Source organism: Scyliorhinus torazame, chromosome 14, assembly GCF_047496885.1.
Source record: "Scyliorhinus torazame isolate Kashiwa2021f chromosome 14, sScyTor2.1, whole genome shotgun sequence".
Lineage (NCBI taxonomy): Eukaryota > Metazoa > Chordata > Chondrichthyes > Carcharhiniformes > Scyliorhinidae > Scyliorhinus > Scyliorhinus torazame.
In genome coordinates this window covers 226,617,167-226,635,783 of record NC_092720.1, presented here as the reverse complement: position 1 = coordinate 226,635,783, position 18,617 = coordinate 226,617,167, and the positions used below count along the sequence as shown (strand labels likewise).

Genomic DNA, 18,617 nt, shown 5'->3' with positions numbered 1-18,617 from the left:
AACACGACCAATCCACCTAACCTGCACATCCCTGGACACTAAGGGACAATTTATCACGGTCAATCCACCTAACCTGTACATCCCTGGACACTAAGGGACAATTTATCATGGCCAATCCACCTAACCTGTACATCTCTGGACACTAAGGGACAATTTAACACGGCCAATCCACCTAACCTGTACATCCCTGGACACTAAGGGACAATTTATCATGGCCAATCCACCTAACCTGTACATCTCTGGACACTAAGGGACAATTTATCACGGTCAATCCACCTAACCTGCACATCCCTGGACACTAAGGGACAATTTAACACGGCCAATCCACCTAACCTGTACATCCCTGGACACTAAGGGACAATTTATCATGGCCAATCCACCTAACCTGTACATCTCTGGACACTAAGGGACAATTTATCACGGTCAATCCACCTAACCTGCACATCCCTGGACACTAAGGGACAATTTAACACGGCCAATCCACCTAACCTGTACATCCCTGGACACTAAGGGACAATTTATCACGGTCAATCCACCTAACCTGCACATCCCTGGACACTAAGGGACAATTTATCACGGTCAATCCACCTAACCTGCACATCCCTGGACACTAAGGGACAATTTAACACGGCCAATCCACCTAACCTGTACATCCCTGGACACTAAGGGACAATTTAACACGGCCAATCCACCTAACCTGTACATCCCTGGACATTAAGGGACAATTTATCACGGCCAATCCACCTAACCTGTACATCCCTGGACACTAAGGGACAATTTAACACGGCCAATCCACCTAACCTGTACATCCCTGGACACTAAGGGACAATTTATCACGGCCAATCCACCTAACCTGTACATCCCTGGACACTAAGGGACAATTTAACACGGCCAATCCACCTAACCTGTACATCCCTGGACACTAAGGGACAATTTATCACGGCCAATCCACCTAACCTGTACATCCCTGGACACTAAGGGACAATTTATCACGGCCAATCTACCTAACCTGTACATCCCTGGACACTAAGGGACAATTTATCACGGCCAATCCACCTAACCTGTACATCCCTGGACACTAAGGGACAATTTATCACGGCCAATCCACCTAACCTGTACATCCCTGGACACTAAGGGACAATTTATCACGGCCAATCCACCTAACCTGTACATCCCTGGACACTAAGGGACAATTTATCACGGCCAATCCACCTAACCTGTACATCCCTGGACACTAAGGGACAATTTATCACGGTCAATCCACCTAACCTGTACATCCCTGGACACTAAGGGACAATTTATCACGGTCAATCCACCTAACCTGTACATCCCTGGACACTAAGGGACAATTTAACACGGCCAATCCACCTAACCTGCACATCCCTGGACACTAAGGGACAATTTAACACGGCCAATCCACCTAACCTGTACACCCCTGGACACTAAGGGACAATTTATCACGGTCAATCCACCTAACCTGTACATCCCTGGACACTAAGGGACAATTTATCACGGCCAATCCACTTAACCTGTACATCCCTGGACACCAAGGGACAATTTATCACGGCCAATCCACCTAACCTGTACATCCCTGGACACTAAGGGACAATTTATCACGGCCAATCCACCTAACCTGTACATCCCTGGACACTAAGGGACAATTTAACACGGCCAATCCACCTAATCTGTACATCCCTGGACACTAAGGGACAATTTAACACGGCCAATCCACCTAACCTGTACACCTTTAGACTGCGGGAGGAAACCCACGCAGATATGGAGAGAACGTGCAAACTCCGCACAGACAGTGAGCCGAGACCGGGAATCGAACCCGGGACCCTGGAGCTGTGAAGTAGCAGTGCTAACCACTGTGCTACTCTGCTGCTTCATTTCAGTCTGTCAGGTTCAATCGAGGCTTTCAGAAGTGAATTGGAGCATTGTCTCAAAACATAGATACATAGAGGATAGGAGCAGGGTGAGGCCTTTTGGCCCTTCTAGCCCGCTCCGCCATTCATCACCATCATGGCTGATCATCCAACTCAACAGCCTAATCCTGCTCTCTCCCCGCAGCCTTTGATCCCCTTCGCGCTGAGTGCTTTATCTAATTGCTTCTTGTAAACAGACAATGTTTTGGACTCAACTACTTCCCGTGGTAATGAATTCCACAGGCTCACCACTCGTGAAGAAATGTCTCCTTATCTCTGTCCGAAATGGTTTACCCTGAATCCTCAGACTGTGACCCCTGGTTCTGGACACACCCACCATCGGGAACATCTTCACTGCATCTACCCTGTCCAGTCCTGTTAGAATTTTATAGTCTCTGTGAGATCCCCCCTCATTCTTCTGAACTCCAGCGAGAACAATCCCAACCTAGTCAATCTCTCCTCATGTGACAGTCCCGCCATCCCTGGAATCAGTCTGGTAAACCTGCGCTGCTCTCCCTCGAGAGCAAGAACATCCTTCCTCAGAGAAGGAGGAATGTGCGGGGTCACAGGGGGAAGGAGGGGGCGGGTTAACCAGGAGATTTACCCCAGCAGAAGGCCAGTACAGCCAGGACGGGCAGAATGGCCAGAGTCCGATTCGGCGACGCTTCCATCGGCTGTTCCAACACGACAGAAAATAAACTGAGGAGGCAGCGGAGGGTCCACTTTGGGAAACACGTCGAATTTATTCCAACATCTCACAATCATAAGTTATCAGGAACATATTTAAAAAAACACAGAGAATGTTTCCCTCGGCCTGTGAAAGTGGCGACAGGTCAGAGTTTTACACAAAGCCCCACTGGAGGTGAGGAGGCGGGGGTGGAATTGTCCGCATCGGCACAGCCTCCGACACAACTCGAGACCCTCCCGGAGAGCGGCGATCCGACTCAGTAACCAGGGCAGACACACTAGTTACCAGCACCGCAGGAACCTGCCAGAGACAACAAGAGCAGAGTGTTAGATAACCACATTCCCAAACCGCAGGGTCCGCGGGATTACCCACAATCCCAAACCGCAGGGTCCGCGGGATTACCCACAATCCCAAACCGCAGGGTCCGCGGGATTACCCACAATCCCAAACCGCAGGGTCCGCGGGATTACCCACATTCCCAAACCGCAGGGTCCGCGGGATTACCCACATTCCCAAACCGCAGGGTCCGCGGGATTATCCACATTCCCAAACCGCAGGGTCCGCGGGATTATCCACATTCCCAAACCGCAGGGTCCGCGGGATTACCCACATTCCCAAACCGCAGGGTCCGCGGGATTAACCACATTCCCAAACCGCAGGGTCCGCGGGATTATCCACATTCCCAAACCGCAGGGTCCGCCTGGGATTACCCACAATCCCAAACCGCAGGGTCCGCGGGATTATCCACAATCCCAAACCGCAGGGTCCCCGCGGGATTACCCACAATCCCAAACCGCAGGGTCCGCGGGATTACCCACAATCCCAAACCGCAGGGTCCCCGCGGGATTATCCACAATCCCAAACCGCAGGGTCCGCGGGATTACCCACAATCCCAAACCGCAGGGTCCGCGGGATTACACACAATCCCAATCCGCAGGGTCCGCGGGATTATCCACAATCCCAAACCGCAGGGTCCGCGGGATTACACACAATCCCAAACCGCAGGGTCCGCGGGATTATCCACATTCCCAAACCGCAGGGTCCGCGGGATTACCCACAATCCCAAACCGCAGGGTCCGCGGGATTACCCACAATCCCAAACCGCAGGGTCCGCGGGATTACCCACAATCCCAAACCGCAGGGTCCGCGGGATTATCCACAATCCCAAACCGCAGGGTCCGCGGGATTACCCACAATCCCAAACCGCAGGGTCCGCGGGATTACCCACAATCCCAAACCGCAGGGTCCGCGGGATTACCCACATTCCCAAACCGCAGGGTCCGCGGGATTACCCACAATCCCAAACCGCAGGGTCCGCGGGATTACCCACAATCCCAAACCGCAGTGTCCCCGCGGGATTACCCACAATCCCAAACCGCAGGGTCCGCGGGATTATCCACATTCCCAAACCGCAGGGTCCGCGGGATTATCCACATTCCCAAACCGCAGGGTCCGCGGGATTACCCACAATCCCAAACCGCAGGGTCCGCGGGATTACCCACAATCCCAAACCGCAGGGTCCGCGGGATTACCCACAATCCCAAACCGCAGGGTCCGCGGGATTACCCACAATCCCAAACCGCAGGGTCCGCGGGATTATCCACATTCCCAAACCGCAGGGTCCGCGGGATTACCCACATTCCCAAACCGCAGGGTCCGCGGGATTACCCACAATCCCAAACCGCAGGGTCCGCGGGATTATCCACAACCCCAAACCGCAGGGTCCGCGGGATTACCCACAATCCCAAACCGCAGGGTCCCCGGGATTACCCACAATCCCAAACCGCAGGGTCCGCGGGATTACCCACAATCCCAAAACGCAGGGTCCGCGGGATTACCCACAATCCCAAACCGCAGGGTCCGCGGGATTACCCACAATCCCAAACCGCAGGGTCCCCGCGGGATTACCCACAATCCCAAACCGCAGGGTCCGCGGGATTACCCACAATCCCAAACCGCAGGGTCCGCGGGATTACCCACAATCCCAAACCGCAGGGTCCGCGGGATTACCCACTATCCCAAACCGCAGGGTCCGCGGGATTACCCACAATCCCAAACCGCAGGGTCCGCGGGATTATCCACAATCCCAAACCGCAGGGTCCGCGGGATTATCCACAATCCCAAAACGCAGGGTCCGCGGGATTATACACAATCCCAAACCGCAGGGTCCGCGGGATTACCCACAATCCCAAACCGCAGGTTCCGCCTGGGATTATCCACAATCCCAAACCGCAGTGTCCGCCTGGGATTATCCACAATCCCAAACCGCAGGGTCCGCGGGATTACCCACAATCCCAAACCGCAGGGTCCGCCTGGGATTATCCACAATCCCAAACCGCAGGGTCCGCGGGATTACCCACAATCCCAAACCGCAGGGTCCGCCTGGGATTATCCACAATCCCAAACCGCAGGGTCCGCGGGATTACCCACAATCCCAAACCGCAGGGTCCGCGGGATTATCCACAATCCCAAACCGCAGGGTCCGCGGGATTACCACAATCTCAAACCGCAGGGTCCGCGGGATTACCCACATTCCCAAACCGCATGGTCCCCGCGGGATTACCCACAATCCCAAACCGCAGGGTCCGCGGGATTACCCACAATCCCAAACCGCAGGGTCCGCGGGATTACCCACAATCCCAAACCGCAGAGTCCGCGGGATTACCCACAATCCCAAACCGCAGGGTCCCCGCGGGATTATCCACAATCCCAAACCGCAGGGTCCGCGGGATTACCCACAATCCCAAACCGCAGGGTCCGCGGGATTACCCACAATCCCAAACCGCAGGGTCCGCGGGATTACCCACAATCCCAAACCGCAGGGTCCGCGGAATTACCCACATTCCCAAACCGCAGGGTCCGCGGGATTATCCACAATCCCAAACCGCAGGGTCCGCGGGATTATCCACAATCCCAAACCGCAGGGTCCGCGGGATTACCCACAATCCCAAACCGCAGGGTCCGCGGGATTACCCACAATCCCAAACCGCAGGGTCCGCGGGATTACCCACAATCCCAAACCGCAGGGTCCGCGGGATTACCCACAATCCCAAACCGCAGGGTCCGCGGGATTATCCACATTCCCAAACCGCAGGGTCCGCGGGATTACCCACAATCCCAAACCGCAGGGTCCGCGGGATTACCCACAATCCCAAACCGCAGGGTCCCCGCGGGATTATCCACAATCCCAAACCGCAGGGTCCGCGGGATTACCCACAATCCCAAACCGCAGGGTCCCCACGGGATTATCCACAATCACAAACCGCAGGGTCCGCGGGATTACCCACAATCCCAAACCGCAGGGTCTGCGGGATTACCCACATTCCCAAACCGCAGGGTCCGCGGGATTACCCACAATCCCAAACCGCAGGGACCGCGGGATTACCCACAATCCCAAACCGCAGGGTCCCCGCGGGATTATCCACAATCCCAAACCGCAGGGTCCCCGCGGGATTAACCACAATCCCAAACCGCAGGGACCGCGGGATTACCCACAATCCCAAACCGCAGGGTCCCCGCGGGATTACCCACATTCCCAAACCGCAGGGTCCCCGCGGGATTATCCACATTCCCAAACCGCAGGGTCCGCGGGATTACCCACAATCCCAAACCGCAGGGTCCGCGGGATTACCCACAATCCCAAACCGCAGGATCCGCGGGATTACCCACAATCCCAAACCGCAGGGTCCGTGGGATTACCCACAATCCCAAACCGCAGAGTCCGCGGGATTACCCACAATCCCAAACCGCAGGGTCCCCGCGGGATTACCCACATTCCCAAACCGCAGGGTCCGCGGGATTAGCCACAATCCCAAACCGCAGGGTCCCCGCGGGATTACCCACAATCCCAAACCGCAGGGTCCGCGGGATTACCCACAATCCCAAACCACAGGGTCCACGGTATTATCCACAATCCCAAACCGCAGGGTCCGCGGGATTACCCACAATCCCAAACCGCAGCGTCTGTGGGATTACCCACAATCCCAAACCGCAGGGTCCGCGGGATTACCCACAATCCCAAACCGCAGGGTCCGCGGGATTACCCACATTCCCAAACCGCAGGGTCCGCGGGATTACCCACAATCCCAAACCGCAGGGTCCGCGGGATTATCCACATTCCCAAACCGCAGGGTCCGCGGGATTATCCACAACCCCAAACCGCAGGGTCCGCGGGATTACCCACATTCCCAAATCGCAGGGTCCGCGGGATTACCCACATTCCCAAACAGCAGGGTCCCCGCGGGATTACCCACAATCCCAAACCGCAGGGTCCCCGGGATTACCCACAATCCCAAACCGCAGGGTCCGCGGGATTACCCACAATCCCAAACCGCAGGGTCCGCGGGATTACCCACAATCCCAAACCGCAGGGTCCGCGGGATTACCCACAATCCCAAACCGCAGGGTCCCCGCGGGATTACCCACAATCCCAAACCGCAGGGTCCGCGGGATTACCCACAATCCCAAACCGCAGGGTCCGCGGGATTACCCACAATTCAAAACCGCAGGGTCCGCGGGATTACCCACTATCCCAAACCGCAGGGTCCGCGGGATTACCCACAATCCCAAACCGCAGGGTCCGCGGGATTATCCACAACCCCAAACCGCAGGGTCCGCGGGATTATCCACAATCCCAAAACGCAGGGTCCGCGGGATTATCCACAATCCCAAACCGCAGGGTCCGCGGGATTACCCACAATCCCAAACCGCAGGTTCCGCCTGGGATTATCCACAATCCCAAACCGCAGGGTCCGCCTGGGATTATCCACAATCCCAAACCGCAGGGTCCGTGGGATTACCCACAATCCCAAACCGCAGGGTCCGCCTGGGATTATCCACAATCCCAAACCGCAGGGTCCGCGGGATTACCCACAATCCCAAACCGCAGGGTCCGCCTGGGATTATCCACAATCCCAAACCGCAGGGTCCGCGGGATTACCCACAATCCCAAACCGCAGGGTCCGCGGGATTATCCACAATCCCAAACCGCAGGGTCCGCGGGATTACCACAATCCCAAACCGCAGGGTCCGCGGGATTACCCACATTCCCAAACCGCATGGTCCCCGCGGGATTACCCACAATCCCAAACCGCAGGGTCCGCGGGATTACCCACAATCCCAAACCGCAGGGTCCGCGGGATTACCCACAATCCCAAACCGCAGAGTCCGCGGGATTACCCACAATCCCAAACCGCAGGGTCCCCGCGGGATTATCCACAATCCCAAACCGCAGGGTCCGCGGGATTACCCACAATCCCAAACCGCAGGGTCCGCGGGATTACCCACAATCCCAAACCGCAGGGTCCGCGGGATTACCCACAATCCCAAACCGCAGGGTCCGCGGGATTACCCACAATCCCAAACCGCAGGGTCCGCGGAATTACCCACATTCCCAAACCGCAGGGTCCGCGGGATTATCCACAATCCCAAACCGCAGGGTCCGCGGGATTATCCACAATCCCAAACCGCAGGGTCCGCGGGATTACCCACAATCCCAAACCGCAGGGTCCGCGGGATTACCCACAATCCCAAACCGCAGGGTCCGCGGGATTATCCACAATCCCAAACCGCAGGGTCCGCGGGATTATCCACATTCCCAAACCGCAGGGTCCGCGGGATTACCCACAATCCCAAACCGCAGGGTCCGCAGGATTACCCACAATCCCAAACCGCAGGGTCCCCGCGGGATTATCCACAATCCCAAACCGCATGGTCCGCGGGATTACCCACAATCCCAAACTGCAGGGTCCCCACGGGATTATCCACAATCCCAAACCGCTGGGTCCGCGGGATTACCCACAATCCCAAACCGCAGGGTCTGCGGGATTACCCACATTCCCAAACCGCAGGGTCCGCGGGATTACCCACAATCCCAAACCGCAGGGACCGCGGGATTACCCACAATCCCAAACCGCAGGGTCCCCGCGGGATTATCCACAATCCCAAACCGCAGGATCCGCGGGATTATCCACAATCCCAAACCGCGGGGTCCGCGGGATTACCCACAATCCCAAACCGCAGGGTCCGCGGGATTATCCACAATCCCAAACCGCAGGGTCCGCGGGATTATCCACAATCCCAAACCGCAGGTTCCGCCTGGGATTACCCACATTCCCAAACCGCAGGGTCCGCGGGATTACCCACAATCCCAAACCGCAGAGTCCGCGGGATTATCCACAATCCCAAACCGCAGGGTCCGCGGGATTACCCACAATCCCAAACCGCAGGGTCCGCGGGATTACCCACAATCCCAAACCGCAGGGTCCGCGGGATTACCCACAATCCCAAACCGCAGGGTCCGCGGGATTACCCACAATCCCAAACCGCAGGGTCCCCGCGGGATTACCCACATTCCCAAACCGCAGGGTCCGCGGGATTACCCACAATCCCAAACCGCAGGGTCCGCGGGATTACCCACAATCCCAAACCGCAGGGTCCGCGGGATTATCCACATTCCCAAACCGCAGGGTCCCCGCGGGATTATCCACATTCCCAAACCGCAGGGTCCCCGCGGGATTATCCACATTCCCAAACCGCAGGGTCCGCGGGATTACCCACATTCCCAAACCGCAGGGACCGCGGGATTACCCACAATCCCAAACCGCAGGGTCCGCGGGATTATCCACAATCCCAAACCGCGGGGTCCGCGGGATTACCCACAATCCCAAACCGCAGGTTCCGCCTGGGATTATCCACAATCCCAAACCGCAGGGTCCGCGGGATTACCCACAATCCCAAACCGCAGGGTCCGCGGGATTACCCACAATCCCAAACCGCAGGGTCCGCGGGATTACCCACAATCCCAAACCGCAGGGTCCGCGGGATTACCCACAATCCCAAACAGCAGGGTCCGCGGGATTACCCACAATCCCAAACCGCAGGGTCCCCGCGGGATTATCCACAATCCCAAACCGCAGGGTCCGCGGGATTACCCACAATCCCAAACCGCAGGGTCCGCGGGATTACCCACAATCCCAAACCGCAGGGTCCGCGGGATTACCCACAATCCCAAACCGCAGGGTCCGTGGGATTACCCACAATCCCAAACCGCAGAGTCCGCGGGATTTCCCACAATCCCAAACCGCAGGGTCCCCGCGGGATTACCCACATTCCCAAACCGCAGGGTCCGCGGGATTATCCACATTCCCAAACCGCAGGGTCCGCGGGATTACCCACAATCCCAAACCGCAGGGTCCGCGGGATTACCCACAATCCCAAACCGCAGGGTCCGCGGTATTATCCACAATCCCAAACCGCAGGGTCCGCGGGATTACCCACAATCCCAAACCGCAGGGTCAGTGGGATTACCCACAATCCCAAACCGCAGGGTCCGCGGGATTACCCACAATCCCAAACCGCAGGGTCCCCGCGGGATTATCCACATTCCCAAACCGCAGGGTCCGCGGGATTACCCACAATCCCAAACCGCAGGGTCCGCGGGATTACCCACATTCCCAAACCGCAGGGTCCCCGCGGGATTATCCACAATCCCAAACCGCAGGGTCCGCGGGATTACCCACAATCCCAAACCGCAGGGTCCGCGGGATTATCCATATTCCCAAACCGCAGGGTCCGCGGGATTACCCACAATCCCAAACCGCAGGGTCCGCGGGATTATCCACAATCCCAAACCGCAGGGTCCGCGGGATTACCCACAATGCCAAACCACAGGGTCCGCGGGATTACCCACAATCCCAAACCGCAGGGTCTGCGGGATTACCCACAATCCCAAACCGCAGGGTCCGCGGGATTATCCACAATCCCAAACCGCAGGGTCCGCGGGATTACCCACAATCCCAAACCGCAGGGTCCGCGGGATTACCCACAATCCCAAACCGCAGGGTCCCCGGGATTACCCACATTCCCAAACCGCAGGGTCCGCGGGATTACCCACAATCCCAAACCGCAGGGTCCCCGGGATTACCCACAATCCCAAACCGCAGAGTCCGCGGGATTACCCACATTCCCAAACCGCAGGGTCCCCGTGATTACCCACAATCCCAAACCGCAGAGTCCGCGGGATTACCCACAATCCCAAACCGCAGGGTCCGCGGGATTATCCACATTCCCAAACCGCAGGGTCCCCGGGATTACCCACAATCCCAAACCGCAGGGTCCGCGGGATTACCCACAATCCCAAACCGCAGGGTCCGCGGGATTATCCACATTCCCAAACCGCAGGGTCCCCGGGATTACCCACAATCCCAAACCGCAGAGTCCGCGGGATTACCCACATTCCCAAACCGCAGGGTCCGCGGGATTACCCACATTCCCAAACCGCAGGGTCCGCGGGAATACCCACAATCCCAAACCGCAGGGTCCCCGCGGGATTACCCACAATCCCAAACCGCAGGGTCCGCGGGATTACCCACAATCCCAAACCGCAGGGTCCGCGGGATTATCCACATTCCCAAACCGCAGGGTCCGCGCGGGATTATCCACAATCCCAAACCGCAGGGTCCCCGCGGGATTACCCACAATCCCAAACCGCAGGGTCCGCGGGATTACCCACATTCCCAAACCGCAGGGTCCGCCTGGGATTACCCACAATCCCAAACCGCAGGGTCCCCGCGGGATTATCCACAATCCCAAACCGCAGGGTCCGCGGGATTACCCACAATCCCAAACCGCAGGGTCCGCGGGATTATCCACATTCCCAAACCGCAGGGTCCGCGGGATTACCCACAATCCCTATCCGCAGGGTCCGCGGGATTACCCACAATCCCAAACCGCAGGGTCCGCGGGATTACCCACAATCCCAAACCGCAGGGTCCCCGCGGGATTATCCACAATCCCAAACCGCAGGGTCCGCGCGGGATTATCCACAATCCCAAACCGCAGGGTCCCCGCGGGATTACCCACAATCCCAAACCGCAGGGTCCGCGGGATTACCCACAATCCCAAACCGCAGGGTCCGCGGGATTACCCACAATCCCAAACCGCAGGGTCCGCGGGATTACCCACAATCCCAAACCGCAGGGTCCGCGGGATTACCCACAATCCCAAACCGCAGGGTCCGCGGGATTACCCACAATCCCAAACCGCAGGGTCCGCGGGATTATCCACATTCCCAAACCGCAGGGTCCGCGGGATTACCCACAATCCCAAACCGCAGTGTCCCCGCGGGATTATCCACAATCCCAAACCGCAGGGTCCGCGGGATTATCCACATTCCCAAACCACAGGGTCCGCGGGATTATCCACAATCCCAAACCGCAGGGTCCGCGGGATTACCCACAATCCCAAACCGCAGGGTCCGCGGGATTATCCACAATCCCAAACCGCAGGGTCCGCGGGATTACCCACAATCCCAAACCGCAGGGTCCGCGGGATTATCCACAATCCCAAACCGTAGGGTCCGCGGGATTACCCACAATCCCAAACCGCAGTGTCCCCGCGGGATTACCCACAATCCCAAACCGCAGGGTCCGCGGGATTATCCACATTCCCAAACCACAGGGTCCGCGGGATTATCCACATTCCCAAACCGCAGGGTCCGCGGGATTATCCACAATCCCAAACCGCAGGGTCCGCGGGATTACCCACATTCCCAAACCGCATGGTCCCCGCGGGATTATCCACAATCCCAAACCGCAGGGTCCCCGCGGGATTATCCACATTCCCAAACCGCAGGGTCCCCGCGGGATTACCCACAATCCCAAACCGCATGGTCCCCGCGGGATTACCCACAATCCCAAACCACAGGGTCCGCGGGATTACCCACATTCCCAAACCGCAGGGTCCGCGGGATTATCCACATTCCCAAACCGCAGGGTCCGCGGGATTACCCACAATCCCAAACCGCAGGGTCCCCGCGGGATTACCCACAATCCCAAACCGCAGGATCCCCGCGGGATTACCCACAATCCCAAACCGCAGGGTCCGCGGGATTACCCACAATCCCAAACCGCAGGGTCCGCGGGATTATCCACAATCCCAAACCGCAGGGTCCGCGGGATTATCCACATTCCCAAACCGCAGGGTCCCCGCGGGATTACCCACATTCCCAAACCGCAGGGTCCGCGGGATTACCCACAATCCCAAACCGCAGGGTCCGCGGGATTACCCACAATCCCAAACCGCAGGGTCCGCGGGATTATCCACAATCCCAAACCGCAGGGTCCGCGGGATTACCCACATTCCCAAACCGCAGGGTCCGCGGGATTATCCACAATCCCAAACCGCAGGGTCCGCGGGATTATCCACATTCCCAAACCGCAGGGTCCCCGCGGGATTACCCACATTCCCAAACCGCAGGGTCCGCGGGATTACCCACAATCCCAAACCGCAGGGTCCGCGGGATTACCCACATTCCCAAACCGCAGGGTCCGCGGGATTATCCACATTCCCAAACCGCAGGGTCCCCGGGATTACCCACATTCCCAAACCGCAGGGTCCGCGGGATTACCCACAATCCCAAACCGCAGTGTCCCCGCGGGATTACCCACAATCCCAAACCGCAGGGTCCGCGGGATTACCCACATTCCCAAACCGCAGGGTCCGCGGGATTATCCACAATCCCAAACCGCAGTGTCCCCGCGGGATTACCCACAATCCCAAACCGCAGGGTCCGCGGGATTATCCACATTCTCCCCGATTAAAACCCGGCAATGCTGCTGCCCCCGTTACCCACAGCGCCCCCTCCCCCCACCCCCCGGCGGAGACTGGGAATGGGAGACTGGGAATGGGAGAGGCTGGGAATATGGAGACAGGGAATTAGAGACTGGGAATGGGAGAGACTGGGAATGGGAGACTGGGAACAGTGGAGACTGGGAATGGGAGAGCACTGGGAATATGGAGACTGGGAATATGGAGACAGGGTATGGGAGACTGGGAATGGGAGACTGGGAATGGGGGGACTGCGAATGAGAGAGACTGGGAATATGGAGACTGGGAATGGGAGACTGAGAACAGTGGAAACTGGGAATGGGAGACTGGGAATGGGAGACTGGGAATATGGAGACAGGGAATGAGAGACTGGGAATGGGAGACTGGGAATGGGAGAGGCTGGGAAAACGGAGACAGGGAATGAGAGACTGGGAATGGGAGACTGGGAATGAGAGAGACTGGGAATGGGAGACTGGGAACAGTGGAGACTGAGAATGGGAGACTGGGAATGGGAGAGCACTGGGAATATGGAGACTTGGAATATGGAAACAAGGAATGGGAGACTGGGAATGGGAGACTGGGAATGGGGAGACTGCGAATGAGAGAGACTGGGAATATGGAGACTGGGAATGGGGAGACTAGGAGTATGGAGACAGGGAATGGGAGACTGGGAAAGGGAGGCTGGGAACAGTGGAGACTGGGAATGGGAGACTGGGAATGGGGAGACTGCGAATGGGAGACTGGGAATTTGGAGACTGGGAATGGGGAGACTGGGAATGGGAGACTGGGAATGGGAGAGACTGGGAATATGGAGACTGGGAATGGGGAGACTGGGAATAGGGAGACTGGGAATATGGAGACTGGGAATGGGAGACTGGGAACAGTGGAGACTGGGAATGGGGAGACTGGGAATGGGGAGATTGGGAACAGTGGAGACTGGGAATATGGAGACTGGGAATATGGAGACAGGGAATGGGAGAGACTGGGAGGGGTGGAGACTGGGAATGGGAGACTGGGAATGGGAGACTGGGAATGGGAATCAAAATCTTTGAAAGAGTTGCCCACGGAATGTGGGATTGGGAATTACTGAGTGACTCCATGTCACTCAGCTCCGTTTAAACGTTCCCAAGTGGGAAGGTCGATCCCTCAGACATGTGGCATCTCTGACAGAGGCTGCATCAGCTGGATAATCATTCCAGGCCATCCGGACCCTTCGGACCCTCGGAGGCGGACTCTACCCTCCAGCCTGTGACACACTCCTCCGGGACTGTGTTAACAGCCCAGTGGGGCAGGGACAGGGATTGAGTGGGAACAACCGGATAGAAATTCCCTCCCACAGCAGCACAGACCCTCACACAGACCCTCACACAGACCCTCACACAGCAGCACAGACCCTCATACAGACCCTCACACAGACCCTCACACATCAGCACAGACCCTCACACAGCAGCACAGACACTCACACAGACCCACACACAGACCCACACACAGCCTCACACAGCAGCACAGACCCTCACACAGACCCTCACACAGACCCTCACACAGCAGCACAGACCCACACACAGATCCTCACACAGACCCACACGCAGCAGCACAGACCCTCACACAGACCCTCACGCAGCAGCACAGACCCTCACACAGACCCTCACACAGACCCTCACACAGAACCTCACACAGCAGCACAGACCCACACACAGATCCTCACACAGACCCACACGCAGCAGCACAGACCCTCACACAGACCCTCACGCAGCAGCACAGACCCTCACACAGACCCTCACACAGACCCTCACGCAGCAGCACAGACCCTCACACAGACCCTCACACAGACCCTCACGCAGCAGCACAGACCCTCACACAGACCTTCACACAGCAGCACAGACCCACACACAGACCCTCACACAGACCCTCACGCAGCAGCACAGACCCTCACACAGACCCTCACACAGACCCACACACAGCAGCACAGACCCTCACACAGCAGCACAGACCCTCACACAGACCCTCACACAGACCCACACACAGCCTCACACAGCAGCACAGACCCTCACACAGACCATCACACAGACCCTCACGCAGCAGCACAGACCCTCACACAGACCCTCACACAGACCCTCACGCAACAGCACAGACCCTCACACAGACCCTCACACAGACCCACACACAGCAGCACAGACCCTCACACAGCAGCACAGGCCCACACACAGACCCTCACATAGTCCCTCACACAGACCCACACACAGCAGCACAGACCCTCACATGGCAGCACAGACCCTCACACAGACCCTCACACAGCAGCACAGACCCTCACACAGACCCTCACACAGACCCTCACACAGCAGCACAGACCCTCACACAGCAGCACAGACCCTCACACAGACCCTCACACAGACCCTCACACAGCAGCACAGACCCTCACACAGCAGCACAGACCCACACACAGACCCTCACACAGACCCACACACAGCAGCACAGACCATCACACAGCAGCACAGACCCACACACAGACCCTCACACAGACCCTCACACAGACCCACACACAGCAGCACAGACCCTCACACAGCAGCACAGACCCACACACAGACCCTCACACAGACCCTCACACAGACCCACACACAGACCCTCACACAGCAGCACAGACCCTCACACAGCAGCACAGACTCTCACACAGACCCTCACACAGACCCTCACACAGCAGCACAGACCCTCACACAGACCCTCACACAGCAGCACAGACCCTCACACAGACCCTCACACAGACCCTCACGCAGCAGCACAGACCCTCACACAGACCCTCACACAGACCCACACACAGCAGCACAGACCCTCACACAGACCCTCACACAGACCCACACACAGCAGCACAGACCCTCACACAGCAGCACAGGCCCACACACAGACCCTCACATAGTCCCTCACACAGACCCACAAACAGCAGCACAGACCCTCACACGTCAGCACAGACCCTCACACAGACCCTCACACAGCAGCACAGACCCTCACACAGACCCTCACACAGACCCTCACACAGCAGCACAGACCCTCACACAGACCCTCACACAGACCCTCACACAGCAGCACAGACCCTCACACAGCAGCACAGACCCACACACAGACCCTCACACAGACCCTCACACAGCAGCACAGAACCTCACACAGCAGCACAGACCCACACACAGACCCTCACACAGACCCTCACACAGACCCACACACAGCAGCACAGACCCTCACACAGCAGCACAGACCCACACACAGACCCTCACACAGACCCTCACACAGACCCACACACAAAACCTCACACAGACCCTCACACAGCAGCACAGACCCTCACACAGCAGCACAGACTCTCACACAGACCCTCACACAGCAGCACAGACCCTCACACAGACCCTCACACAGCAGCACAGACCCTCACACAGACCCACACACAACAGCACAGACCCTCACACAGCAGCACAGACCCTCACACAGACCCTCACACAGCAGCACAGACCCTCACACAGACCCTCACACAGCAGCACAGACCCTCACACAGACCCTCACACAGCAGCACAGACCCTCACACAGACCCTCACACAGCAGCACAGACCCTCACACAGACCCTCACACGGACCCTCACACAGACCCTCACACGGACCCTCACACAGACCCTCACACGGACCCTCACACGGACCCTCACACAGACCCTCCGTCCCTCGGTGTTACTTACAGGAGCCCACCTTCTCCTCCAGGAAGGCGATCTGTTCGCTCAGCGAGTCGATGCGATCCAGCTGCTGAAAGTGGCTGATTAGATTCCGAGTGTTTTCCAAACTCATGGGATACTCCAGATGTGTTTTATCCGATGTTGTCAGCATCAGGCGTTCGAATGTCCTCAATGTCCACTTCATCTTCTGTCAGGGGCGACAGCGGAGGTCAGAGATTAGCACTGGAGCTCCGCACTGGGGACACGGTGCCTGCTGGTGCTCCGCACTGGGGACACGGTGCCTGCTGGAGCTCTGTACTGGGGACACGGTGCCTGCTGGAGCTCCGTACTGGGGACACGGTGCCTGCTGGAGCTCCGCACTGGGGACACGGTGCCTGCTGGAGCTCCGTACTGGGGACACGGTGCCTGCTGGAGCTCCGTACTGGGGACACGGTGCCTGCTGGAGCTCCGCACTGGGGGCACGGTGCATGCTGGAGCTCCGCTCTGGGGACACGGTGCCTGCTGGTGCTCCGCACTGGGGACACGGTGCCTGCTGGTGCTCCGCACTGGGGCCACGGTGCATGCTGGAGCTCCGTACTGGGGACACGGTGCCGCCTGGAGCTCCGCACTGGGGACACGGTGCCTGCTGGAGCTCTGCACTGGGGACACGGTGCCTGCTGGAGCTCCGCACTGGGGACACGGTGCCTGCTGGTGCTCCGCACTAAGGACACGGTGCATGCTGGAGCTTCATACTGGGGACACGGTGCCTGCAGGAGCTCCGCACTGGGGACACGGTGCCTGCTGGAGCTCCGCACTGGGGGCACGGTGCAGGCTGGAGCTCCGCACTGGGGACACGTGCATGCTGGAGCTCCACACTGGGGACACGGTGCCCTCTCGAGCTCCGTACTGGGGACACAGAGTTTTGCGTGCAGTTCTGGTCACCACATTATCAGAAGGATGTGGAAGCTTTGGAAAGAGTTCAAAGAAGGTTCACCAGAGCGTTGCCTGGTCTCGAGGGTGTTGGCTATGAGGAGAGGTTGAATAAACTGGGATCGTTTTCACTGGAAAGACGGAGGCTGAGGGGAGACCTGATAGAGGCCGATAAAATTCTGAGAGGCGTCGACAGGGTGAATAGTCAGAGGTTTTTTCCCAGGGACAATCTCTCAGCTTCGCTCCTGTCAAACCCTCTTCCAGAACCGTGTGGGATCCAACGGGATCTCTCATTCTTCTGAACCCCAGAGAACCCCGCTTACTCCGACCCTCACTACAGGTCCCCCTTCATCCCAGGGACCAATCCTGTGAACCTTCGCTGTACCACCCCCAGCGCGAGGAGATCCGAAATGTCGAGAGTAAATCACTGGTCAGGGCTCCTGATGTGCTCCTCTGTACAGGAGCCTGCACAACAGGAGCAGGAATTCCTTATTCCTGCCCCCCATCCCCGCACGATACTCAATGATTAGGATTGTTCCACAGAGAGCCCACATGGGGGACGATGGGCAGAATGGAGTCCTCCTGTGACCCTGCTGTTGTGTGTGTTCTCCCTAGGTCACGTGCCGGTGGGTTTAGAGGAGGGGACGGCGCGGGGGGAGTAGGATGTTTAGCTGGGGTGGATGCTCCCGTTCTCACATCCCCCATCATGCTCAGTGGCTGAGCCGCTACGAAGCCAGGACACCTTTACAAATGAACACTCACCTGCTCGAGTGCTTCCAGCCTG

General features: G+C 58.1%; 1 protein-coding gene across 2 annotated transcripts in view; it reads right to left on the bottom strand.

The window, feature by feature from the left end:
- Nucleotides 1-2,643: 2,643 nt before the first annotated feature.
- Nucleotides 2,644-18,617, bottom strand: part of egfl7 (EGF-like-domain, multiple 7) — a 47,393-nt gene continuing 31,419 nt past the window's right edge. Inside the window, exons 5-7 of one of the 2 annotated variants that reach the window (XM_072475811.1) lie at nt 18,596-18,617; nt 16,931-17,111; nt 2,644-2,913 (exon numbers count right to left, since the gene is read on the bottom strand). The exon at nt 18,596-18,617 is cut by the window's right edge and continues 55 nt beyond it. In XM_072475811.1, coding sequence (XP_072331912.1) covers nt 2,891-2,913; nt 16,931-17,111; nt 18,596-18,617 — 226 coding nt within the window. In that variant the 3' untranslated portion in view covers nt 2,644-2,890. The remainder of the gene's footprint in view (nt 2,914-16,930; nt 17,112-18,595) is intronic. The other variant, XM_072475810.1, reaches the window with a different exon arrangement.